This window comes from Cryptomeria japonica, chromosome 2 (assembly GCF_030272615.1).
Source record: "Cryptomeria japonica chromosome 2, Sugi_1.0, whole genome shotgun sequence".
NCBI lineage: Eukaryota > Viridiplantae > Streptophyta > Pinopsida > Cupressales > Cupressaceae > Cryptomeria > Cryptomeria japonica.
Genome location: NC_081406.1, coordinates 634,341,983 through 634,368,644, shown reverse-complemented (window position 1 = coordinate 634,368,644; position 26,662 = coordinate 634,341,983). Strand labels below are relative to the sequence as shown.

At 36.6% G+C, this 26,662-nt stretch overlaps 1 protein-coding gene across 13 annotated transcripts in view; it reads right to left on the bottom strand.

The window, feature by feature from the left end:
- LOC131046892 (uncharacterized) overlaps nucleotides 1–26,662 on the bottom strand; it is an 88,247-nt gene that overhangs the window by 1,793 nt on the left and 59,792 nt on the right. For 11 of the 13 annotated variants that reach the window (XM_057980712.2, XM_057980719.2, XM_057980717.2 and 8 more), the window contains 8 exons: nucleotides 26,093–26,202; nucleotides 25,850–25,937; nucleotides 25,055–25,114; nucleotides 24,565–24,912; nucleotides 24,347–24,421; nucleotides 23,430–24,190; nucleotides 23,105–23,213; nucleotides 16,897–17,076 (listed from right to left, as the gene is read on the bottom strand). In XM_057980712.2, coding sequence (XP_057836695.2) covers nucleotides 16,897–17,076; nucleotides 23,105–23,213; nucleotides 23,430–24,190; nucleotides 24,347–24,421; nucleotides 24,565–24,912; nucleotides 25,055–25,114; nucleotides 25,850–25,937; nucleotides 26,093–26,202 — 1,731 coding nt within the window. Of the gene's footprint in view, nucleotides 1–16,896; nucleotides 17,077–23,104; nucleotides 23,214–23,429; nucleotides 24,191–24,346; nucleotides 24,422–24,564; nucleotides 24,925–25,054; nucleotides 25,115–25,849; nucleotides 25,938–26,092; nucleotides 26,203–26,662 lie in introns of all 13 variants that reach the window. The other 2 variants (XM_057980721.2, XM_057980722.2) reach the window with 2 other exon arrangements.

The following is a 26,662-nucleotide window of genomic DNA, read 5'->3' as shown; positions in this document are numbered from 1 at the left end:
AGGACCCACAGTCTACAAGCCACAAGGCCTTACCCTTAAAGGCAAAACCTATAGCATACTGGAAAGGGTCGAAAAGAAGTGAGAACCACTGCCTGATATCAGAGTGCAGAATGAGTTTAAGCAAAAGTGGCATATGGCAATGCTGAGAGAAATGAATCTGTAGATTACACTCCAATCAGTGTCCAAAAAAGGAAGAACAGAACGACACTTAGCATGGTAAAAACATGTGACTGTTCGTAACATGCTACCCAAGACACAGGAAACATAGGGGAGAAGGTAGTTCCCTTTATGTAAACACAGGGCATGGACAATGACAGCCCATTTTGCACAAAATCTTACATGTTAAGATCAAAGTTTGTAAAATAAACAACCTAAAAACTTTAATCTTTAGCAAGCTTGAGACTGTCCAATATACACTTGAACTTTAAAGCCAGGTTCATAAGGACCAATACCAAGCAAGAAGAAAATGATAGTATATATAACAGAATATTCAGTGCTTCAGACTTCAACACAAAACCCATTCATTTGTTGATGATAAGAAAAACAGTCTTACGGTTATCTAACTTTCTTCAAGTAAATTTTGAATTACAGGCTAAGATTGATACATACACAATGATGCCAAAATTGATGTGTTCCATCAAAGGCATATGGGGACGAAGGAAGAGCATGATCCCACAAAAGGCTTAATCTTTATGATCAAGATAATATTGAAGTGATAAAAGAATACTTAGGACAGTCAAACTTTAACTGATGACTAGGCAAAAACTGGAGCCACATCGTAGGCTAAGAGTTTAGTTACAAATAAAAATAAACTTGCTTGGAATAGCATTACAACTTAGGAGGATTTCTGCTGTGTGATATTTCAGACCCAGGTGGTGTAATGGAAATTTCAAATCCTAAAAATGCAAAGAATGGTACCATTCACACATTCAATGGACTCTATGAGGATTTCATAAAAATTGTGTACACCTTTCAGCTTTACTAATAACAACACTTAGAACAATGCTAATTTTAGGCACACTAGATTTACATTGATTAAGGATATAAACATTTGTTAAAATTCAGTCACGGTGAGAGAATTCTGCACTCAAAAAATAATCCTAACTGCAAACTGACTTCTATCAAAACTGCTGTCTTCTAATTACATTAACTTCCAAAACTAATCTGCTGAACGTACAAAAACTAATGAATAAATGAAACTAGAAAAAGATGATTTTTTCTGAGTTGGAAAAGTGAGCGTCCATGGTTGTTAAATAAACCTGCTGACTTAATGCCCAAAACAAAACTAAAGCACTAATTAAAACTGGACCTTTATCCCTTGCCCACCACATAGAATCTTTAAGAATGGTAAAGCTGATTGCTTGCTCTTGCACGCAAAATAAAAACAAAAAACTGTCAAAATTGTACCTAAATTTAACAAAGATAACATCAAATATAAAATCCTCAATTTAGGAAAGCTATCAATAAATAAAGTGTCCATTTATAGCAATTTTATTTGCTAAACATAGGATGTTTCTGCACCCAGCTAATTCACCAAACAGAGGATATTTATGCACCTAAATCTGCTACCATTGTACCAGCTGAAAAGAACAACAGCTGAGCGATAAAAAAAAATAATCTTTGCAAAGAAGTTATTCTCCACCAACCCCAACTTAGCTCTCAGAATGTCAAACATTCCTTTTGACAGGGACTCTGTCAAAATGTCTACAGCTTGGTCACCTAAGGATACATATTGACGAAGTAATATCTTCCATTCTAATCAAATTAGATTCAACTTTGGTTTCTTCCTAGATGGAATCATCCCATTGAGTGGGAAGCTTCTCACAAGCAGAGACACCCCGAACAAAAGGATCCTAAGATAAAGAGAACCCAATTAAGGCGCTGAGTTCAGTGATATTCATCGAGTAGATGGTTGCTGTGTATGTCATTCTTATGTGTGGCACTAAGCTTAATTTTTAGCAGAATCTTATGAGAGATGTTCAGACTTTGATACAGAGTGGTTAAGGTAAAATATGTTTCCTTTGTTGTTTCTTCTCTGTGATGTTAAGAATCAAAATATTCTTCAATGATCTCAAATGATTTGCTTTGACCTGGCCAGGATTTTGTTATGTTCAACGAATTGGATAGCATCAATAAGAGGTACAACCTTGGTTTCCACATAGACCCAATGATCAATTTCTTCCAATAGCATCTACACTAAGCACTTTCAAGTTGTAAAGTCAAACTAAACAGCTTAGTTGAAAATAAATCATAGTAGTAGCCTATCACATGTATAGATCAAAACTTCAATCACTAAAGCAATTAAAGGCATCACACCCTACAACCTCTCCTAGATTCAGATTACTTCAATCATTTAAGAGTACTAAAATCTTCTAGCAACTCCCTCCAATAGGTGACAACAAATTCATTCAGACACTACACAATTTCAATTATCATGCTCTGTTACCATGTTAAAATTCAAACCATGGTCAGCAGATTCTACACTCGAAAAATATCTCTAATACAGACTAAAACTTCAATCAAAACTGCTGTCTTTAGTATTTTAACCTAGAAAACAATATTTTGAAAGTACAATTACCAATGAATAAAATTAAATCAGAATTAGATTACTTCTTGTCTGAATATTCTTTTATTCTAAATTTTTATGTGTTACAAAAGGAAGCACCCATGGTCAGTGAATAGACCAGCTGACTTGGGTGCCCAAGCCCTTTACCCTTTTCCATCACTTAGTTACTCTCTAAAAATTAAAAAGCTAACTGCTCCAGCACCCTAATAATAACTAGCATCCGCTCCACCTCCGAATCAAGAAGATAATCAGGCTCCACTACCAATAGGCTCATGTTATGTTTGCAATACAGAGAGAGGGAGAGATAGGGATAGAAAGATGGAGACAGAGGAGGGGGGCAGAAGGGAGGGGACGGGAGGTTAAGGAGATAGAGATAGGGGATAGAGATATAGAAGAAGATAGAGATAGATATGGAGATGGAAAAGAAGAGGGATATGAAGAGGAGAGGGGGAGATAAAGAGAGAGGAGAGGGATATATAGAGATGGAAGAGATGAAAATATAGAGGAAAAGACAAGATAATGAGAGAGGGAGAGATAGAAAGATAAAGATAGAGATAGGAAGTGATATATAGAGAGAGGTAGAGAGAAGGAGAGTTATTGATGGAAAAGAAATATGAAGAGATAGAGATAGAAAGGAAAAGAGATATAGGTATAGAGGTATAGATAGCGAGAGAGATAAGAAGATATAGAGAGAAGGGAGGAGAAAGATAGAGCGATAGATAGATAGACATACAAATAGAGATGAAGAGAGGGAGAAAAGTCTAGGGAGATGGAGAGAGAGAGAGAGAGAGAGCAAGAGATATAAGGGAAGAGAAAGGGAGAGAGGTTGAGATAGAGATATAGATAAAAGGGATAGGGAAGGAGCGAGGGAGGGTGAGATGAGGTGAAAGTGAGAGATGGCCCAATATAACTTGAGAAAGATAGACAGAAGTGGGAGAGAAAGGGAATGAGAGAAAGGGAGAAACGGAGAGAAATTCTGGAGGGAGAAAGAATAGGGGGAGAGATGGAGAGATCGCCCAATATATAGAGGAGAGGGAAAGGGAGAGGAGAGATATCGATAGAGGGCAATATAGAGAGATAGAGAGGGATAGGGAAAGAGATTAGAGAGAAAGGGAGAGGGGAGGGAGAGGGAGAAATAACTTAATAGAGAGAGAGCGAGAGAGAGAGAGAGAGATGGGGTGAATAAGAGATAGAGATATAAAGTAGGAGAGATGGAGTAAATGAGAGATAAGTAGAGATAATGAAGGGGCATGGAGATTCAATTGTCACTATTAAACCTTTTAGTTATAAGAAATATTCAAACCAGATAGGATGTTTGAAATATATATTTGTAAAAGAATCTAACATGTAATCTCAAACTTCCAAGCTTAGTAATTTTTAGAATACTCAAGTGGCTAGTTTCATCAGATAATCTAGACACATAAAATCTGTGCACATGTATATACAGTGTATATATGTTCATGATTTGGACATTCAAGTAGATTTAGCCAACTACACTTAGAAATAACTCAATGGGTATCCCTCAAGGTAGGTGACTGTAGGGCTTAAATATCCTACAAGTCTCAAAAATTCGATATACAAGGAGCTGATTTCATAAAAGTAGTGAGAAGCTCATTCACATAATTTCAGCCAATCGTAGTAGTTCTATCAAACACAGGACTTGGTGAGGACATTCCATAGCTGCCTGTTGGACAAGGATACTATACTTTCTTGTTTCCTTTGCCTCTGGCATTGACATTCCATCTTCATTAACATCGACTAATATTTTGGTATGTTTGAAAATATTGCATATACAAAAGCTTGACATGTTTATTGGAGATGCTTTAAAATCAATGTTTTGTAGACAATGCTTTGTTAGCAACATACCATAAATACGTAATATACATATGCAGAAGCTTAAAATGCTTATTGAACATGATGCCTTGTTACCAACGTATCATAAATATTTCATAGTGTGTATACAATTTATGGAATTGATATGGATTGGCTCAAAAAAGAACAGAAAGAATTTAGATTGAGTTTGAAGGACACTCCATTAGAAAAATCAACTTATCAAAAGAAATTAAAATTCTTTCACCATTAAGAACCTGGGTTTTTTGTTCTAAGAATTAAATTACATTTTTAATAGCAATTTTACTCTACTAATTGGAAAATACTTGATATCTATAAAACTACACAAAATAGGATCTGTGAACCAATGTGATTTGTAGTAATAAAGCCAACAACCATGCCTAAAAAACTTGTGCATGACAGAAGAATGAAGCTTTATACCTGTTGTGACCATTTCACACATCGCCCCATTTAAAATGGGGACCCCCTCTTTTTGCTCGTTTTTGCTCGCCTTTCGCTTTGCTTTTTAGGATTTTGGTAGTTTGTCAGTTGTCTGGATTAGGGTCAAGCCTTAGGGTTTCCGTTACTGTCTTTTCAGGCCAGAGTCCAGTCAGTCTTGAGAGCTTTTTAAGCTTCCTTTTGTGGGATGCAATTTTGAATGGAATGAATTCGTCAGAGTGGTCTATTTTCAATTGGAATTTTGAATGCAGGGTCTTAATTTGTCTAAGTGTTGATGATGAAATTGCGAATTTTGTCCAATTGAGTGATTTTGACCCAAATTTTGAGTTTTTTGATATTTGATCCTGGGCATGGGGAATGATTTGTTTTTGCCTTGTGAAGTGATTAAACTCGTGAAATCATGATATTTTGGCCTGTAGGAGCAAAATCGCTCCTGTCCCTCAGTGAAGGACCGGAGCTCGTTTTCAAAAATCTTACTTTCTCTGCAGGATCAAGATGATTTTTCGAATGAAGGTAGTAAAGAAAGGCGTGATCTTTCCGTTGAATATAAATTGAAGAATTTCACGAACACAGAAATGCCTCAGGAAGCAAAATCGCTCCTGTCCCTCAATGAAGGACCGGAGCTTAAGATCAAACATCACCTCGTCCTTGCAGGATTTTAACAACTTGACGATTTGGAGAGATCCAAGGGAGTGCATTTTACCAGATGAATATAATTTGAAGGCACAAACACGAAGAAAAGTGGACCAGAATGCCAAGATCGCTCCTGTCCCTCAGTCAGGGACCAGGGCGAAATCCATTGTAGCTCCTGTCCCTCTCCCAGGGACCAGAGCGAAATTCTTCATAAGGCATGTCTTAGGCAAAGATCAAGCAAGTTTTATGTTTGATGGCAAGAAAGGAGGTGAATTGAACCCGTTGAAGACAAATTGAAGATTACAAAACATCTACAAGGGACCCAAATGCCTAAGTTCGCTCCTGTCCCTCAGTCAGGGACCAGAGCGATTTTTACCTTAGACAAATTTCTTGCCAAGTAAGAGCAAATTCCAAGGCATGGATGAGTGAAACGGAGCACTACAAGACCATTGAAGATAATTTTTGAAGTTAGCAAAGTGAGATGAAGCCTACAAGAGCAAGATCGCTCCTGTCCCTCAGTCAGGGACCAAGGCGATATGATGGTTATATTGCCTTTCCTCCAAGTTCAAGACACTCCAAGACGAAGTACAAGGTGGTGAGGACGTTTTAAAGCGTCTCAATGAAGAACGAAGTATCCAAGGTCGCCAATGTTGAAGGAATTACACCAAGACACCCAGTTCGCTCCTGTCCCTTAGTCAGGGACCAGAGCGAAAGTGTTCAAATGAGGTTAAATTTGGGTTGCTATTCACATTTTGAGTGTTTGAAAGGGAGTAAAGGATATTGTTTTGCACTTTGAAGATAATTGCAAGTTAGTATGATGAAGATTTTGCACTAAATACCCTAGTTCGCTCCTGTCCCTCAGGCAGGGACCAGAGCGAAATTCCTATGAAGACCTAGATTTTGAAAGTTTAACAAGTATCAAGTGGCCAAGAGGGATCAAAGGACTTCATTTTACACGATGAAAGTAATGGCAAGTTGTTAAAAGCAAGCATGAGCTCAAAACCTTAAAGTTCGCTCCTGTCCCTCAGTCAGGGACCAGAGCGATATTTACCATATTGGCCAAATCTCTCAAAAATCACGTTAAGTCAAGGTTGTGCGAGGTGGTAAAGGGTCTAAGGTATCTTAAGAAAATGATATACAAAGGTTTCAAATGTCAAACGACTATCAATTGAGCCAAGGAAGCTATATCGCTCCTGTCCTTCAGGCAAGGACCAGAGCGATTTTCATTAAATCCTTCATTTTCCTTCAAAAGCATGTCAAAACAAGGTCGCACAAGATCAAGATCGTCGTTTGGAAGGCAATGAACAAGAAGTTAAAGGTTAAGTACGAAGAATTTTGACTAGAACATGGAGATCGCTCCTGTCCCTCACCAAGGGACCAGGGCGATAATCCTCCAAACATCTATACGCCTTGTGGAAGTCAAGTGAAACAAGCGTGGAATGGAGAAACTATGTCATTGCTTGCCATATAAAGAGTATTGGTGATTAAAGAAGCAAGATCAAGGAGAGAAACACCAGGATCGCTCCTGGCCCTCACCAAGGGACCAGGGCGATATTTGTTAAAACACTTGTTATCCTTCGAAGATCATGTCAAAACAAAGTTGCAAAAGGTTTAAAACGTCGTTTGGAAAATCATGAACGAGGAGTTAAAATCAAGAACGAAGAATTTCAAGTAAGAACATAGGGATCGCTCCTATCCCTCTCCAAGGGACCAGAGCGATATCACCTCAAGAGGCACTCATTTGCAAAGTCAAGTCACCCAAGTTCGAAATTCATAGCAAAAATGCCAGCTTCAACGTAAGGATGAAGATTTTGAACGTCAAAAGCACAAGAATCAAGACCAAATTGAAATTTCGCTCCTGTCCCTCAGTCAGGGACCAAGGCGATGAGGTTTGCACTTTTCCATTTTCAAATTTTGGGCGCTCAAACATTTTTTTTTGAATTTATTTTAAATGCTAAATTCGATAAATTAAAAAATTCAATTAAAATAGCATTTAAATTTGCTCAAGATATTAATTAATTATTTTTGCCTTGTAAAAAATCGAATTTGTTAAATTAAAAAACGATGGCATTTAATTAATTAATTATTATTTTAAATAAATAAAATGGGGCACTTGGAATTTAAATTCTTTTATTTACAAAGGTCGGCCTCTTTATTTTATTTAAAATTTGCTTTTAATTACCAAAGTCGGCCTTAAGGTGAATATGGGATGAGCGCTTATAAAGGGAGAGTGAAACTTTCATTTTCACATCATCATTTATCATCTCTTATATGCGATTTGGAGAATACAAAGGAGAAGTGCGAATTGTGTTTGAGGAGTGCGAATTCCCATTTAAAGCAAGGTGTGCGAAGTGTTGGCAAAGGGGTGCGAACCTTAGTTTCCATTTGAGCGAACTTGCCAAAGACGTCAAAGACATCTCCAGAGGTGGCGAGATTGATAAGAAGGACGTTCACTTGAAGATCACGTGCAAAGGGCTATCTAACGTTAATTTTGCCTAGGCGAATTCCTCTATTTTGCATTCTAGAGTTAGCTCTCTAGTGAGGTATGACGATATGGTTTTATTGTTTTAATTTTGAATGTTGATCGTCATAGCTTCAAATTTTGAATTTTGAAGTTTTGAATTCCCCTAGCTCAATCGTTTTTTTTTTAGGAAATGATAACTCAAAGACTTATCATGATGTTTCCTAAAATTTACTCTCTAATTTATGATATATATTGCAAGATCTAGTTTCTCATTATGAAATGTTGTGTAGGTATGGCGACCCCGAAGGCGGGAGCATCCACCAGTCGTCCGGCTCTCATGAAAGAAGATCAGAAGACCGAAGAAGTGGAGACGAAGATCGTGTCTAAATGGAGCAACATTGGAGATACTAACTTGGGCAACTTCAGCACGAAGAAGTTTCGAGATGTCCCTTACATTGGCAAGCCATCACCTGTCGCCTGGAGGATAATTGAAAGTGGCATCATTAAGGCGGCCAGCTTCCCTTCAGCAGTACAATGTCATGAGTTGATGATCGAGTGCGCTCGTCATTATGATCCTCAGTCCAGAACGATCGTGTCCAATGAAGGAAACACTTTGGCGTACCTTTCAGAGGAAGCTATAAGTGAGGCTTTCCATCTTCCAGAGCACAGAGATATGGTCTACAAGAGCATAGAAGGAGCCAGGTCAATGTACGAAGATGATCCAGATGCTTGCCTAAGCATCATCAACAAGAACTGGTTACTCAAGAGTCGTCCTCGCCTGAGTAAGGTACCGAACACACCACACAGGATTGATTTCCAGGAGGAGTACAGGGATTTGATTACAATGCTCAACCGAGTTACAGGAGTCCCTCACGCTTTTTACTTTGAAAAGTGGATGTTCTACTTCATCCAAGTGATAGTTCAGGGTAAAGGAACAATACATTGGGCTAGAATGATTAGCCATTGCTTGGACGTACAGTTGAGGAGACTAAAAGCTACCAAGTCCTTCCACATGAGTTCATACGTCATCTATGCCTTGATCAGGAGCTTCGAGTATGCAGGACTACCTCATAGAGGAGTGATTGGAAGAGGATCCGGCGAGGTCAGGGTTTGTGATTCCTATGTCCACTTGCATCATCCGCCAGGAAGCAACTACAAGCTAGTTAATGATACCTTCACGATGAACATCACAAGGACGTTGCAAGGTGGGATTCACAACAGATTATCTCAGGATGCACAGAAATTAGTAAAGAGGTACGGTGCTTGGTTTATCCAATTTTCGAAGTTCACTTATATTAGAGTGCATGGATGTCCTTTACCTCCATACATATTGCCGAGATATCCGACAGACAGAATTGTGTTACTTGAAGTAACAAGACAATTAGCAGCTTATGCGAAGGCATTCAGACACAGACATGGGAATGGAGTTCCGGTACCTATCATTTTGGGCAATTCAGTTGAGGTATGTCCTAATGCTTTAGCTATGGATGACGCAGAGAGGGAGTTAGCCTTGTATTCTTTTTCATCCTTTGCTTTGAGAGAAAGCTTTGATCCACATGGACATTTAGAGGAGACAGTCGGTAGGAAGTTTAAGCATGAGTACCAAATTGAAGATTTTATGATGAATCTCTTAGATGATCTTGAAGTGAAACGAAAAATGCATTCTAGATTGCCTTTGGATTTCATCAGGAAATGTAGGATTTACAGGGTGATCAACCCGATCCAGGACAGAGTATTTGAGGTACTACGTACCATTCTTGGCAGGAGGATCGAAGTTGAGACAGATGTGGATATGCAGGAATTAGAGGATAGAATCAAAGTCATCTTTTGTAAGGACACTATCACAGACGAGCAATATGATCAGATGTTTGCCACCATGCTCCTGATTGAAAGAACAAAGGAACTTGAATCTACTTGGGACGCAGCTCTTCTAGATGCATTTGATCAGGTCATCCACTTGGAAGAAAGTATGAAGAATCTTCCCGGGATTCCAATTGCAGAGATCGAAGGAATTGTATCAAGATTCATTGCATATGCTAAAAAGGAACATTGGAAAGGGAATAAGATTCTAGATGAGAGGTTGTTATAGATGACATGGCACCTTAATTGTCATTGGTTTATGTCTCCTAGGTTTTTGTGCCAAATTTAATATTTGGCTATGCATTTAATATTGTTCAATAAAAAGGAGGCCATTTGTAACAAACCCTAATTAGGGTTTAGGTGTCATGATCTTGACCGTTGATCTGCTTTCAATCTGGACCATTCATTGTAATTGAGGATGCTATTTATACCCTCATTTTCATTTCATTTGATATATAGGAAAAATAGAGATAGTTAAGAGATTAGAGAGAGAGTTTGATGTATTAGAGAGATTAGAGTTTAGAAGCAATTTATTTTGTAGCAAGATTGAGTTTGAGGAAAGGAATTCAAGCAATTGTTGTACATGATGACTTTGGAATCAATAAAATATTGAAGTTATGGTGTTTTGTTGCAACTTTCTTGGTTATCTTCATGGTTGTTCAATTCATTTGAATCATGCTCAATCAAAGTAGTGTGTTAATTTGAAGGACATAGTGTGAGACTTGATCTTTGGTAGGATTCGTAATCCAAACCACTAGCTTCTTGCTGATTGTAGGAACGCCTTACGTGGTCGACTGGAGAAATTTGAATCACTTAACCTTCAATCATTATTGTATCTTGGATATGTACCTTCGTGGTAGTGTCTTTGATCTTTGATGCGTTGAAAATCTTTTGTTACCTTAGAAGATCGCATCAATTTCAATTGAGTTGTTATTTTATGGCGAAATTGAAGTTGGTAGAATCTTGCCAAGTCTTGTCCACATGAAGTCATTCTTAGGGTTAGATTAGATTAGACCTCTTGCAAACCCTATCCTTTTGTTATTTTTTGAAAAGCTTCTTTAGTTTAGTAAGACTTTCGGAGTGTAAGGCCCCTTAAGGATACAGCAAATCACATCATACCGCTGGAGCTTATCCACATGTAGAGACCCTACTAACCAGAACATTGGAGTCATCCTAACTGATCCTTCATGCGAATCTTCAGCAGTTAGAGACTTTATTCAAGAGAGGATAAGATGCCTTTAGGTATTTTATTCTGTGTATGATAGTGTACAAAATACACGTCAACAATACCCTTTTAAAATAAAGTAATAAAATACGATAAGAATCTAAATAGAATCTGTTATAAATGACAGTGAAATCAATGGCAATACAGTAGTGAAGGACAGTGTTGATTGTAACTAGGTAGAATGCGGATTCCAATTGCCTTAAGGCAACATTGGAATCCGCCAAGGGTTGGGCCCTTCTCATCCCACACGCCACTCTTAGGGCTGGGCCCTATACATCACGCTACTCCTCAATACCACGCTACGTGCAAGATAACATGCTTACATGAATAGGGCCGACCCTATCTAATAAAGGGTTTCAGTTAAAGTGATGCAAATAAATTAAAGGTTATGAATTCATCATAAGCCGACTTGATTAGGAGTGGTTGCTCTCCTATAAATAAGACATATACCTCTCACAATATAATTAATGCAGTTCAAGTAAATGCGAAATATAATTAATGTATGTGCTGATCTAATTGGTGATCACAGCGAACTCCATGTTGTGCTGATCTAATTGGTGATCACAGTGAACTCCATGTATGTGCAGCAGATCTAATTGGTGATCACAAGTTATCATCAAAGACAGGGATCTCCATTGAAGGCTCAAGCAAAGGACTGTGAACTAGTTGAAAGGTGCATGCACAGCAAGACAAGTTAGAAGGACTGTAAATCATGATCACTGTCAACAAACTAGTTGTGTAGTCCTCTATATCATCTTCCTTGTGACTGCAACTTCTATACTCCAGATAAGTGTGTAATTGTCAATTGAATCTAAAACCATAATCAGATCTGAGGATCTTTTCTGGCTGGGTTTTTCCTCCTAGGAGGTTTTCCCAGGGTAACTTTGTCTTGTCTCTTTTGCATTCATTTCTTACTATGCTTAAATATGAAAACCAATAAATCTAATTAACCTAGTTAGAAACAAATTCTGATTTTCTGAGTTTCATCTAATCTGAAAGTACTAAAATTAACATGGTATCAGAGCTATAGGCTAGATCAACTTTCAATTTTCAGAATTAGTACTCCTTTATTTCCAGATTGTTGTCTCATTCACAGGCCAGGTTAATGGGGCTGGAAGTTGAAGATAGGCTTGATGGAAATATTAGAGATAGGTTCGTACTAACCAGCGATCATATTTAATCATGTAATTTCAATCTCTTGTCCTTTCCTTCTTTGATGACATGTTTGTAAATATAAGGATCTCTCAATAAGACGAATTTGATAACAATGAAAACATTAAATGTTAAATGAATGAATCTTCTATTTTAGTCCCTGTTAAACCGAATATTATAAGAGGATGCTTGGTTAATTAAGATTGTTGTTAAGGGCTTATTATTTTTGGTTGCAACTTTATGTAGTGGTTAAGATCTGATCTAAATAAGAGTTGCAGATCTGATTGTGAAAGGGTGTGTCTTGCCAAAGAACATACATGATGAGGAGGTGTGACCTCTCCCTCATATTGAGAGACATAAAGGAAAGAAATCAAAGCATCCAGTGATATCACCTCGGATCGGATCGGATCATAACTATTTTTAAGTTACAAGTAGTAACATCTTTGTTCTAGGTGGTATGCATGGGGATGTGCTTAGTGCATGCTTAATATATGATACCTAATAATGATCTTATGCAGAATTTAATAATAATATTAATATGGACTGCAATATGTATGACAGTTATACTTAATTTCATTCATAATACATGACAAGTTAGTATACTTATAGCCTAATACTTGTTACTACTGTCAGTATTTAAGAAAGTTGAGAATGGAGTTGTTTCCAAAGAGGGGCAGTCTAAATCCAATCAATAGGATGATTCCCAAGATAGGGTAAGGGCTTGGAACTCTAAACCTTGAGGGAGCCTATTGTATCTTTGTCTCTGAGCGCTTTGGTAACATAGCCATCCCCTTCTTCCTTAGAACTGAAGTAGTAACGTAGGTTGACTCTTGCATTAAGAATTATGGATGATAAAATTAATTATCTAGTATGATACAATTAGTTCTCTAGTATGGTAAATGAACAATTTACTTATCAATAATTGATAAATTAATTGAAGTCATAAGTATTTTGAAATAGATTAAATTATGGTTAAAACAGACCTAAACCTAGTAGGGGAAATTTTGTGTACGTGCCTGTCTGTGACCTAATCAATTAAATACTAAAATTAAATATGGAAGTATGCCCACATTAAATATCTAGTGCTTAATTGTTCCAATGAGTGAGATCAACACAAAGAAGAAAAGTTGAACTTCATATATTTGTAAAGACATTGCGAACTTGACTATTTTCTCTCTGTTTTGAACTTCGTTTAATTTGTGTGTGCCTTTATCTATGTGCGTAAGGGAAAATAAGCCAGTTACATAAGTATCGCTGCTAATTGAGTAAATGAAGTATTCATTAATGCCATAAATAAGTGAGTTAGGAATTTATTGTTCAATGCTTGTATTTGTTGTTGGATATCTAGAGGTTGATCTGAAATCCTTTATCAGAATTATTTTATTATATATTGTAGCTTACTAATTGCTATTGATTCATGGAAGTATAGGCTCTCACTATCATTGCTTGGTTAGTATCTTCATTGGTAAGTATACTTCTTGTAAACATTCTATTATTACTTCCTCGCCTATGATCTGATTGAGCTTTTGACTATCAATTGAATGATTCTATAATAGTTACATAAAACTGACTTTTCGGTTGAGTATTTACTATCATGAAGTGTGAAGTATGGTGATGTACAAGTTTTCAAGGTTATGTGTTAAAGGCTGGCTCTTTTAATTTGTGTCATATAAGTATTGTCTCAGCATTCTATGGATCATTGGTTATACTGTTAAAAGAACGCATCTAACTTATCATGAATGTTGTGATCCTCACCCAAGGTCATTTTTATATAACCTCATATAGTAGGTGATGTATGTCGAGGAGCAAGGCCTTACTAACATCAGAAATCCATAAGCTTGGATTGATGCGACTTCAGAGGGAGCTTTGAAGTAAGGCATAAGGATCTTCTCACTCAATTAAAAGAAGTTTGAAGATATGTCCTGATCATAATTGCACCATGGGTCCAATTCATAAAAGGTGAAGTTGGCATTTCTCATCTTTGTTTATGAATAATTATGATCTATGATGCTTGGCTATCAGTCTGATATTGAGGATTAAGAGGGAGCCCTATGACCTTCAATAAAACTCTTGGTATGAAAGAGTATTTGATAAGCCTAGGGTTTTTGTATAGATTCTAACCTGTTCCTTAAAGTATTTGAAATGTTAATTCTGATGATCAAACTCTGACATAAAGATAGTTTCGTGATTTAATATAAGAAAGAATTAGCTCAGAATTGAGATAGAAGATCTAAACCTAAAATGCATTACTTCTAGGTTAGAAGTGTGGCAAGGATCTAATGAAATTGTTCTAAGCCAAGTTTTCTATTGTTGTGTTAGAATTATGGATTATAAACTTATATGGAAACTAACTTGAAGAAGTTGAGTATGTCTGCAGCCAACTATGATCTTGCAGATTCATCTGAATAGAGGCAGGTTGATTGGCGAGTGCTTCAACTAAGCATATTGTTGCAAGCAAGCATATTTTGATGTTTGCAAGACACAATTGATTATGGGTTGAAGTTGCTTAGGTTCAGATTGGTCAAGAAGTGTTACGGACAAGGAAAACACTTCGAGCATTCACCCGCTGCGATCTCTTGGACCTACAGGGACAGTCCTCAGTTGCATTAAGTATTACTGTAGCTAAATACATTGTTGCAAGTGTTGCATCAAGAGAAGCAGTGTGGTTTCTCCAAATTCTTGTTATGTTGTTTTGATTTATTATCAGAATTGTATAGTGATACCTGACAATTCAGTGTTTTATGGCAGGACAATCGTGTGTTGCAGATGTTCTCACCAAGTCTCTTGAAGCTTGAGATAGACTTGGAGCTATGGAGAACACCGCCTTGGTTGAGAGGGAGTCTCAACCTCTGTGATACATTGTGTTGTATCAACCACCCTCTGCGGGCAATGTAAGGTGGTATTGTAAACTTCTCAGGGAGAAGTGTAATTAGTAACCATCCTCTACGGGCAATGTAAGATGGTATTGTAAATGTTAAACCATCCTCTACGGGCAATGTAAGATGGTATTGTAATCTTCTCAGGGAGAAGTGTACTTGGTAACCATCCTCTGCGGGCAATGTAAGATGGTATTGTAATCTTCTCAAGGAGAAGTATAATTATTAACCATCCTCTGCGGGCAATGTAAGATGGTAGAAAAGATCCTCTCCACCCTCTGCGGGCAATGTAAGGTGGATCCAGTCTATGCTTGTGTGCGAGCTGGAAGATTATGTTATGTAGTTCCATTCTATGCTTGTGTGCAAGATGGAAGACTAAAATATTTCGATTATGTTTATTCCATTCTTTGCTTGTGTGCAAGATGGAGAACTATGTTTTCATTCCATGCTTATGGAGAGCAATGATTATGTATCTCCACTCTATGCTTGGGTGCAAGATGGAAGATTATGATGTTACATTCTTCTTTGGGAGAAGATTGAGGTAAAGACAATGTATGATGGATATACGCGATTGATGGCATGGAAAGACTCTATGATGTGCATGAATAATTGTGCATGTGTGCATCCACTCTCCACAGGCAGTACAAGATGGATAATATGGGCTACTATTGTGGCTACTTGTTGTGATCCTCTCTCAGGAATATTTGAAGTTGACAACTAAGTTCAAATTACAATTTAAACATTGTATGTATTACTTAGGGTTGGGCCCTAATCTTGTAACCGGGTTGTAAGATTATCTTTCTCCCTAGTTAAGAGGGAGTGTTGATTGTAACTAGGTAGAATGCGGATTCCAATTGCCTTAAGGCAACATTGGAATCTGCCAAGGGCTGGGCCCTTCTCCTCTCACACGCTACTCTTAGGGCTAGGCCCTTCTCATCCCACACGCCACTCTTAAGGCTGGGCCCTATACATCACGCTACTCCTCAATACCACGCTACGTGCAAGATAACATGCTTACATGAATAGGGCCGACCCTATCTAATAAAGAGTTTCAGTTAAAGTGATGCAAATAAATTGAAGGTTATGAATTCATCATAAGCCGACTTGATTAGGAGTGGTTGCTCTCCTATAAATAAGACATATACCTCTCACAATATAATTAATGCAGTTCAAGTAAATGCGAAATATAATTAATGTATGTGCTGATCTAATTGGTGATCACAGCGAAGTCCATGTTGTGCTGATCTAATTGGTGATCACAGTGAACTCCATGTATGTGCAGCAGATCTAATTGGTGATCACAAGTTATCATCAAAGACAGGGATCTCCATTGAAGGCTCAAGCAAAGGACTGTAAACTAGTTGAAAGGTGCATGCACGGCAAGACAAGTTAGAAGGAATGCAAATCATGATCATTGTCAACAAACTAGCTGTGTAGTCCTCTATATCATCTTCCTTGTGACTGCAACTTCTATACTCCAGACAAGTGTGTAATTGTCAATTGAATCTAAAACCATAATCAGATCTGAGGATCTTTTCTGGCTGGGTTTTTCCTCCTAGGAGGTTTTCCCAGGGTAACTTTGTCTTGTCTCTTTTGCATTCATTTCTTACTATGCTTAAATCTGAAAACCAATAAATCTAATTAACCTAGTTAGAAACAAATTCTGATTTTCTAAGTTTCATCTAATCTGAAAGTACTAAAATTAACAGACAGAAGGATGCAAAACAACTATAATTAGCCAATAAACTAGAAAAATGGTGGGAGAAGCAATCAGTAAAATTTAAAAGAAAAAGCAAATAAGATGTGCACTCAAAAGGTAGAAGGATCTCACTTTATTTCTTCGAATATATCGTAAAGCTTCCATAAAGCGTCCCTCTTGAAGTAGAAGTGCTACATATTCACTATGACAAGAAAGCTGTCTTAGCATGTCTATGCCCAGCTTACGAGTTGGTAAATGACAGGAACCTATTTCCAAGAGTTGCATTCCAACCTCCTTTGAAGGCTCCACAATCTACACCCAACATAAAAAGTTAATTTTATAAAGCTTCTGCTGCATATATAAATAATAAAACGCATTAAAATTCAATATACAAGAATGAATGAAGTTGCATTAATGTATAAAAATGTAATGTCCCCGCTTTGAAATATAATTTAATAATAAATAATGATAATAATATTAAAATACAATAGAATAAAAATAAAATTAAAATTAAAATATAAAATATTATGGTTAAATATAATTAAAATTTAATTAAGTTAATGAATGGTCAAAGACTCAAAAGACATGGAAGGAAAAGTTGTGACTCCCTCAAACATAATTTATAAAAGGGAGAAGAGAACCTCATTTGAGAAGGGGTAGAATTTGGGAATCAGAGGTGCAGATCTGGTTAAATAAGAAGTGCAGAACTGATTGTGAAAGGTTGTGTCCCTTTCAAAGGACAGGTGTGTCTCTTGCCAAAGGGCATACATGATGAAGAGGTGTGACTCTCCCTCACATTGGAGGATATAAAGTGGAGAAGTTTTCAATTGAGAAGTAGGGATCCATGGAATAGAAAAAAATATATGAAGCATTAGAAGCAGATTTAGGAGCAGACCTAAGTCAGAATTATAAGAAAATCTGGAAGAATGATATGAACATTTATCAAAGAGATCAGAACACAAATACAAATCTGTGAACAGTAATAAAGCAGGCATTGAAGGAAAAGAAGAGGAAATATTAAATCAATAACCAGAGAATCAGACTTGATGGAATAGAAAGGATTCTCATACACACATACACACATATATATCTGAGTTTAGGCAGCAGATCAGATTGATATAAACAGCAGACCTGTCCATTTGAAGAGGGAAACAACATCAAACTAAATCTGTCCAAATTAGCACAACAGGCTGAAAATAGACAACCTACAATAATTCTACAAGTTTATTGGGCAAAATTTAGTGTCCTCCCAAAAGGGGACATTACAAAAAATAACAAAAACCAACTGATTGTGTTAGCACCTACTGATTACAAAGTTCTTCAGCAGACATCTTCAAATTCAAATGGCACAAAGACCCATATCTTTTCAAATTGAGACTACTAAAATAGTTTCAACTCAATTTTTTTAATAATGTCAAAGGACTGTAAAGCTTCAATAGTCCAAAATGTTTTTAAATATAGCTTTTAGAAAACCACTATAGAATGAAAATGGAATCTCATTTTGAGTCCTTCAACATCCATTGTAAAGATAAAGTGACTAAAGATTGCATATATAGAACTCCTTATATAAATAATTTAAAAATTCCCATTAATTAACCAACCTCGCTCGCGTCCAAGTCCCACTACCCAAAAACAACTAAAAGTAATCAATAATGGCAATAATGGACCAAAAACAATATTGGCTCAAAATGGTAAGACTTAAACAAAGAAAACATTATTAACTAATTTCCAAGTACAATTGGGGGAATGGAAATAGTCAATAAATTAGTTAGTGAATACAAAAGGATAAGATTGAATCAAAGAAAATGTGAACACTCAGGTACAAGATAAATTAACCATCTCCCAAGACTGGGTTTTTTTCTACGTTACTCCGAGTTTCTAGGACAGGGACGGCAAGGGACAGGGGGACGGGTTTCCAAGGCGGTCATTTTTTTGCCAATTGTGAGGATGGCTAGGGGACAGCAAAGGGGATGGCTATATAAAATAGAGAAAATTTTAAATATATAGAGAAATTTTAAATGTTCAAATGAAAACATGGATAAAGCATGCATATATACATTATATTCATATGAAAACATGGATATAGCATGCATATGTAAACATTATAGAACCTTAAGTTTTAACAAACAATATTTGTGTTCAAAATTCATTGTCAATACTCAATATGCATCCATAATTCAGAATTCATTGTCAATATGCATGTGATATTAAAAAAAATAACATACAAAATGCCCAAAGGCCTAACTGCTTCGATAGTTTCATTTTCAATTACGATATTACAGAAAATAAAAAGTACATTGCTGCCCCTAATCTGCATCTCCTAACACAACATCAAAATCAAAGTCCTCCTTTGAGTCTCTACCACTGTCATGGTCAATGTCCACCTCATCCAATGAAATCCCAACCAATCCCCTTGATGTCTCCTCATCGACCTGGGCCACGTCTTTGGGATCAACATCCCACCGTAGATTCAACCACTTTTCCTTCTATCATGCTGCTCTTTCAATGGCTGCTTGCTTCAAACCCTCTTGCTGCTTCACTTTTTTTCCTCTTATACAAATGATCAAATGAGTCAAAATCTTTTGCCTAATGACTTTTAGGGCGACTTGGGAGGTAGGGGCCCATAGAACAATTAAAAAATGCCTTATTTGCAACTTGAAAGTGTTTTTTTTTTTCTAAAACTTTCCCTGACGCCAGGGATGCCTGGCTGTCCTTGGGACGGACAGACACTCCCAGCAACAAGGGACGGCATTTCTGAAAAAGGGGACACCATTTCTGATTTCGGGCAAAAAAGGGTATGTCAGGGAGACATCCCCTGGCTGTCTCCACATCCCTAGGACGTCCTTGGTACAGGGATGAGGTTTTCAAGACGGGGAATGTGTCCCTTAGTTTTGTAGGTTTATTTAAATAAAAAGAAAAAAAGGGCAAGGACAATAAATACATTATGATACTATGTAATGTCCCCACTTTGAAATAAAACTTAATAATAAAATTAAAATATTAAAAATTAAATTAAAATATTAAGGAATATAATTAAATTTAATTAAAATTTAATTAAGTTAATGAATGGTCAAAAGACATAAAATGGAAAGTTCTAACTCCCTCAAACATGAGATATAAAAGGGAGAAGAGAACCTAATATGAGGGAATATAATTTGGGGAATCAGAAGTGCAGATCTGATTGTGAAAGGTTGTGTCCCTTTCAAAGAGCAGAAATAATAAAGGGTTGCACTCTTTCAAAGGGTGCTAATGATGAAAGGGTGACTCTTGCCATAGCTAATACATGATGAAGAGGTGAGACCTCTCCCTCACATTGAGAGATATAAAGGAAAGGAATCAAAAGCCTCTAGTGACATCAACATCGATCAGATCAGATCAGAACTGTTATTAAGTTACATGCAGTAACATTCTTGTTCTCGGTGGTATGCATGGGGATGTGCTTAATATATGACGCCTGATAATGTTCTTATGCAGAATTTAATAGTAATATTAATATAGACTACAATATGTATGGCAGTGTAATAATGCCTTTCTATCTCTAATTGTTCATATGACGATTAAGTAAATTATATGATATTATGATGGAGTCTGTAATACCTTTCAATCTCACCATCCAATTATGGAGGGAGAATACAAGGAAGCAAGAGCATTGGGCTCCAAAAGGTACACCAACCCCAAGTGTGGGCAAGAGGCCAAGTTGACGAGGTCCTTGGTGCTCTTGGGCTTGTTGGAGAGGTATAGACTTGAGGTGCCTTGTGTGATTCTCCTTGAGCTCCATAATGGCGACAGGTGTAGGGAGAGAAAGGGTTGTTGAATCCTTCATATAAAATGGGCAATATATAAAGAATGTTGAATATATCATCTATGATAGCATAATGTCCCTCTATTGTACTGTGCACTAAAATTGTGATTCTACGTCAGAATATAAGAGGGTCCCATCAGGGGACATTACAAATGGTATCAGAACTTTGATCCTGCCATCCTACAGGGTAAAGAAGAATCAAGGAATCATTCTAGTCAATAAGAAGGAATCTAACAATACATGTATTTGCGTGTATGCTCCATATTTGCATACATCCATGTGTATGCTCCGTGTTTGGTTCATGCCTGATATGTTTGCAGCATGTTTATTCCATGTGTGTTTTCAAAGACATTTCATGTTGGAAGTCATTTTGAACACTGATCATTGCTTGAGGACAAGCAATCTTGGGTGCGGCGAACTGTAATGTCCCCACTTTGAAATAAAATTTAATGATAAATAATAATAATAAAATAAAAAATATTAAAAAGATTATTAAATTTAATTAAAATTTAATTAAGTTAATGAATGGTCAAAAGACATAAAATGAAAAGTTGTGACTCCCTCTAACATGAGATATAAAAGGGAGAAGTGAACCTCATTTAAGGGGGGATAATTTGGGGAATCACAAGTGCAGATCTGATTTAAATAAGTGCAAATTTGACTGTGAAAGATTGTGTCCGTTTCAAAGAGCAGAAATAATAAATGGTTGCACTCTTTCAAAGGGTGCTAATGGTGAAAGGATGTGTCTCTTGCCAAAGGGCGTACATGATGAAGAGGTGTGACCTCCCCCTCAAATTGAGAGATATAAAGGAAAGGAATCAAAAGCCTCTAGTGACATCACCATCGATCAGATCAGATCAGAACTGTTATCAAGTTACATGCAGTAACATCCTTGTTCTTGGTGGTATGCCTTGGGATGTAATTAAAATGAATGCTTAATATCTGACATCTGATAACGTTCTTATGCAGAATTTAATAGTAATATTAATATAGAATACAATATGTATGGCAGCGTAATAATGCCTTTCTATCTCTAACTGTTCATATGATAATTAAGTAAATTATATGATGGAGTCTGTAATACCTTTCAATCTCACCATCCAATTATGGAGGGAGAATACAAGGAAGCAAGAGCACTGGGCTCCAGCAAGTACGCCAAACCCGAGTGTGGGCCAAGAGGCCAAGTTGACAAGGTCCTTGGTGCTCTTGGGCTTGTTGGAGAGGGATAGACTTGAGGCGCCTTGTGTGATTCTCCTTTAGCTCCATAATGGGGACAAGTATAGGGAGAGAAAGGGTTGTTGAATCCTTCATATAAACTGGGCAATATATAAAGAATGTTGAATATATGATCTATCATAGCATAATGGAAATGTTGACTAACCTGTTGTGCAAGTTCCAAACCAAGCTTTAGTTGACAATAGTGTCCCTCTATTGTATTTACTATGCACTAAAATTGTGATTATAGGTCAGAATATAAGAGGGTCCCATTAGGGGACATTACATACTAGGCTCTATCTATGTCTACCCCTATGGATGATGGTTCTCCAAGAGTTACCTAAGCTAAGGTCCTTGTCCTTCTTGAAACTATCGGGATGCTTACCAATTTTTACAAGTTCCCCAAGGCATCACTCGGTAAATTGATTCCCATTTTCAACAACCCAAGCTTTCGATGCAAATATGGTGATTTGTCAAGCAGGAATGCTCTGCCAATGTTGATCTGTCAACCCTATCAAGAGGTATATCCCTTGAGTGCTCACAGATTCTTGTATCAATGGATCTCCTGGTCTACGAGAACAGATTATCAGATAAACTTCATTCCTTGGCTTCAGATCTATCATGTCCATTACTGATTTAGGTTTCTAATGTTGGGAGAAGCAAAAGTCAAAAGTATTTCTTCTCAAGATCTTTTTGATCTTGTTTAAGCCCTCCTCAATGTAGGGAAAGGAACCTTGAGGTTGTTCTCTTGACTCTGTAGACATCTGTCCTACTTATCTCACATTTGAAACGTACTAGAAACACATTTATTTTGTAGCCATAATATAAGCTGAAAAGATAGCAAATAAAGAAGTTTCCAAGCATTAAGATTCACTGCCTCGTGAACATAGTAATTATAAAAATAGGTTTTAGGCCCAGTAATTTGGCATAAACAAGAATACGCTATCCTGAATAAAAAAATGAAAACAGCCAAATACAAATGGTAGATAAACCATGAAATTGCTCTGAAAAATAACAAGGAATTGTAAGGAAATATTAAAAATGTGCATTGACGTAAATGTGAATTAAGTCTAGACTCTAAATGCATATAATATATTTTATGGTCACTACACATTGAGAGCAATAAATGATTGAGTACAACAAAAGGGAAGAGATCAAGATAGCCCTAGATGATGCACATGCATTGTTTTCTTATGACAGCCAGAAAACCCCAAAGATGAGAGCTATGAATACAAAAGAAAGCACCATTGAAAGCTTTCTACAAAATGCCTACTTGTTTTGTGAAGATGCTTCCAAATTTATATAGAAAAATAATTATAATACCTTGCTTGAAACAAATTGTCCTAATTCAGCATAGCGCTCACCACGTGCAAGTAACTGTACCATTAGCATATGTAATCCGGGAGGAACTTTGAGCTTCTCTACAGCTACACTGCAATTTTTTGTTTTAAAATGTCAACAGAATAACTGCAATCAATACAAGACCAGCATGCAACATCTCAATCTTTGGTCCTAGACTCCTAGCAACTATGTTCATACACACATAATAGCTGTTGTGAATTTGATGCATCACTTCTAATTTTCTTTCTTAGGAGACAACATAGGAAAAAAATATTATAAATCTCAAAGAAGATGGCAGATAGCAAACCTGCGACAATACTCCACAATAATAGCAACCATGTACATCGGATCCCCTGACATTTCTTCCTCAACAATAGCAAATACATTCTCAAACATTTCATCTGGTGAAATCATGGTACTTGTAGTTTGGGGTGTATCCAAATCTAGTATAACTGATTCTAGAGGCCCTCCAGCATCAATTTCACCACTTATGGACTGTGCAAGTGATTTTTCATGCCTTATGCTTGATTTTGCAGACTCAATACTGGCCCTTCTTTCAGAGCTTGTATTGGTGTCATCCTTGCTATTGTCCTTGATTATGTCAAAATAAATAAGACTTTGGGTTGCAGAGCTACCTGCGGTATCTTCTGGTTTGGCCCTCTCAACACCAGTGTTTAAATTTTCCTGAGAGTCTGCATCTCCAAGAGAGCTGCTTGAAGATTCCCTCCTGCCCGTTATTAGATTAGCATAAACATGTTCTTTCTCAACATCAATAGGAGCCATCTCAACCTTGGTGGCTTTTCCATTGAAAGAAGTAACTGGCCAATTCTCACTCAACCGAACATCTGACTTGAAAGCTTTCTCACTTTCATGTAAATGTGAATTCGAAGACTGCTGATTAACAGCTCTACTGGGTGCAGTAGTTTCAGGGGCTCCAGGCAAATAATTTGCCAATCTCATACCATGAGAGTACGAAACTGTCAGAATCTCCATTGCATTTGCAATCAAAGAAAGTGCTCTCCGCTCCAAAATGATAGAACGCATAACTGCCAGAGACAATTGCTTTGCCTGTTCAAAAGAATTTCAATCAGTGCCTTCTCCACGGAATTGTGCATAAATTCCATCCACAGTCCTTCCTAGTGGTATACTGAGATATTGAGCATAATAAATATCATATAACAGTTCAAAATTGAAGAAATCTTCTCCTTTAAGTATTCTTGTTACCTTGTCTGCTTCCAGCCTGCGCCGTTGCAGAAATGCTAACAAAGAAGGTACTTCTGAACTACTAGCTGCAATAGCCTGAAGCATATCTCTGGTTAGATAATTTTCCATTGCTCAATCTCATTTTTTTTCCTTTTACTGTCATAATATTAAGCACCAACTTCAACCATTCAAATTTTATCTAAATCTCAAGAAGGATATATCCAAATATATTTCATTACCTCTAGATCCAAATGAATTCTCCACAAAAGTCCATGAAGGTTGTCACATATCATATCAGGATTGAGGAAAGCCCACCCATCTATGTACACGCTATCTTGCATGGTTGTCAATGTTTCCGTTTCAGCTGACTGTGAAGAGCTGCTTGATTGCCTGTCTTTGTTTCTAGCAGAATTTATTGTTGATCCTGTTGGACCCCTAACCAAGAGAGGAAGTGGGGCAGATATTGGAGCCCTGGAATCTGCAAATATATCATATAGTAAAACAACTTTTGCATCCACCTGATGCACCAGAAGTACATTATCCACAACGCTGATGGCCACCTTTGCAGAGTAGATTGGCAGAGAACCCTGACAAGACATCTAGGTCTGATCAAAACCATAATACTATAAATGGTTCTCAAAAACTTAATATTTAAAATTTATCCAATATGGTGAGCTCCATGCAGTTTCATTTTAGTTTGAATGCTAATAGAACTAGCTTATGACAGACCTCTGGGTTCACATTCAGTGAGTCCAAGCAGCAGGTTAAACAACTAATATGTCGAAGTCCCTGAAACCATAAAATGAGAGACTTACAAGATCTATATGTTCCTACGATAATTTTGTGAATGAACTAAGAATGCAACTATTACCAAGAAATCACTTGGAGAAGCTTGAGCTTCTCACACTTTAAACTGAAACATGCTAGAAGAACACATTTACAGGTAAAAAAATTAAGAATGTCCAAAGTAGAAGTAGTTTATAATAATATTCAAAGCTTACTAAAAGACATGTGAAGTATACTTTTCCCTAGCTTGCTAAAAGACATATGAAGTATATTTTTCCCTAACATGTCTTGTTGAAATTTCACTTACAGTGTGTCCATAATAATAAATAATGTAGTCCTTGGGTAAGTTTTTTGTGAAAGTTGGTTCTTATGTATGTTTAACAGAAACTTGCTCCTGTGGAACAACAGTAGATGGAGGAATGCTGATTGTGTGGAAGGAGCCTTATGTACACATATTGAAAATACCAGGTATACTGCATATGCTTAGAGAAATTCAAAGATGCATGCATAATATATATAAGATTTTGAATCAATAAAAGCGCACACACACACCCCTTCCCCCATCCCCAATTTTCCTTGCCAAACCAAGACCCTACATAATATACAGAAGATATTTGTATTATTTAATTTATGTGGTTATTTGTTTCTATTCCCTTAAAAAAACTTAATGCAAAATTAGAGAAAATGATAAAGGGCTTCGTCACAATGAAACACGATTATTTCTGTTCTTGTATTCACCTGATGCACAACAGCATCCCGATAAAAACGATACAAATGAAGCTGCATTCCAACCCTATCAACCTGTAGACAATAGATTCTTCCATACCTAGTCACAACAAACAGTGGAAATATAATTCAGAATATGTTTTATTTCAAAGTAAACAAGTGGATGCTTGCATCAGAAAGAAGAAATAACTGCAAAAAACCTAAAGAACCACATCAATCAAGAAGATCCAAAAATAATAATTAATATAACCTCACATTGTAGCTATATGGACATCTTCCTGACATAGAATAGGCTTCTTATTCACTTCAGCTTTCATCATTGTGACATCAAACTTTGGCAATCGGATGATGCCTCCAGCAGAAAACTGAAAACCAGTAGTTATTAGACAAATCAACCACTCATATAGGAAGCAATGCAACTAAATTCATGTAACATTTTAAAATAAAATAAAATATTTAGCACATTTATTTTTTATTACTAATGAAACTTAACTAGTATAGATATCTTAAATACATCTATATAAAAAATTCTAAGATATATCATTCTAGAGCTATTTTATTTACTGAAAGAGTTATCTTATTTTATTTTATTTTAGAATTGTTTTATTTTATTATATTGTTTACTTTATTCTTATTTGAAGAGTTATTTAACTTTTGAAAAATCCACCATTCATTATTTTGGTAATTCTCTTGTTTTATTTTTACTTCAAAAAGTGTAGTAAATATTATGTGCTTTATATATTACTTTTTTAAAAGCTTGATTTTAAAGTTTTAGTTTTAGTTTTTTATTTGTTCAAATATATGTCAGCTGTGTTTTTGTTTTTA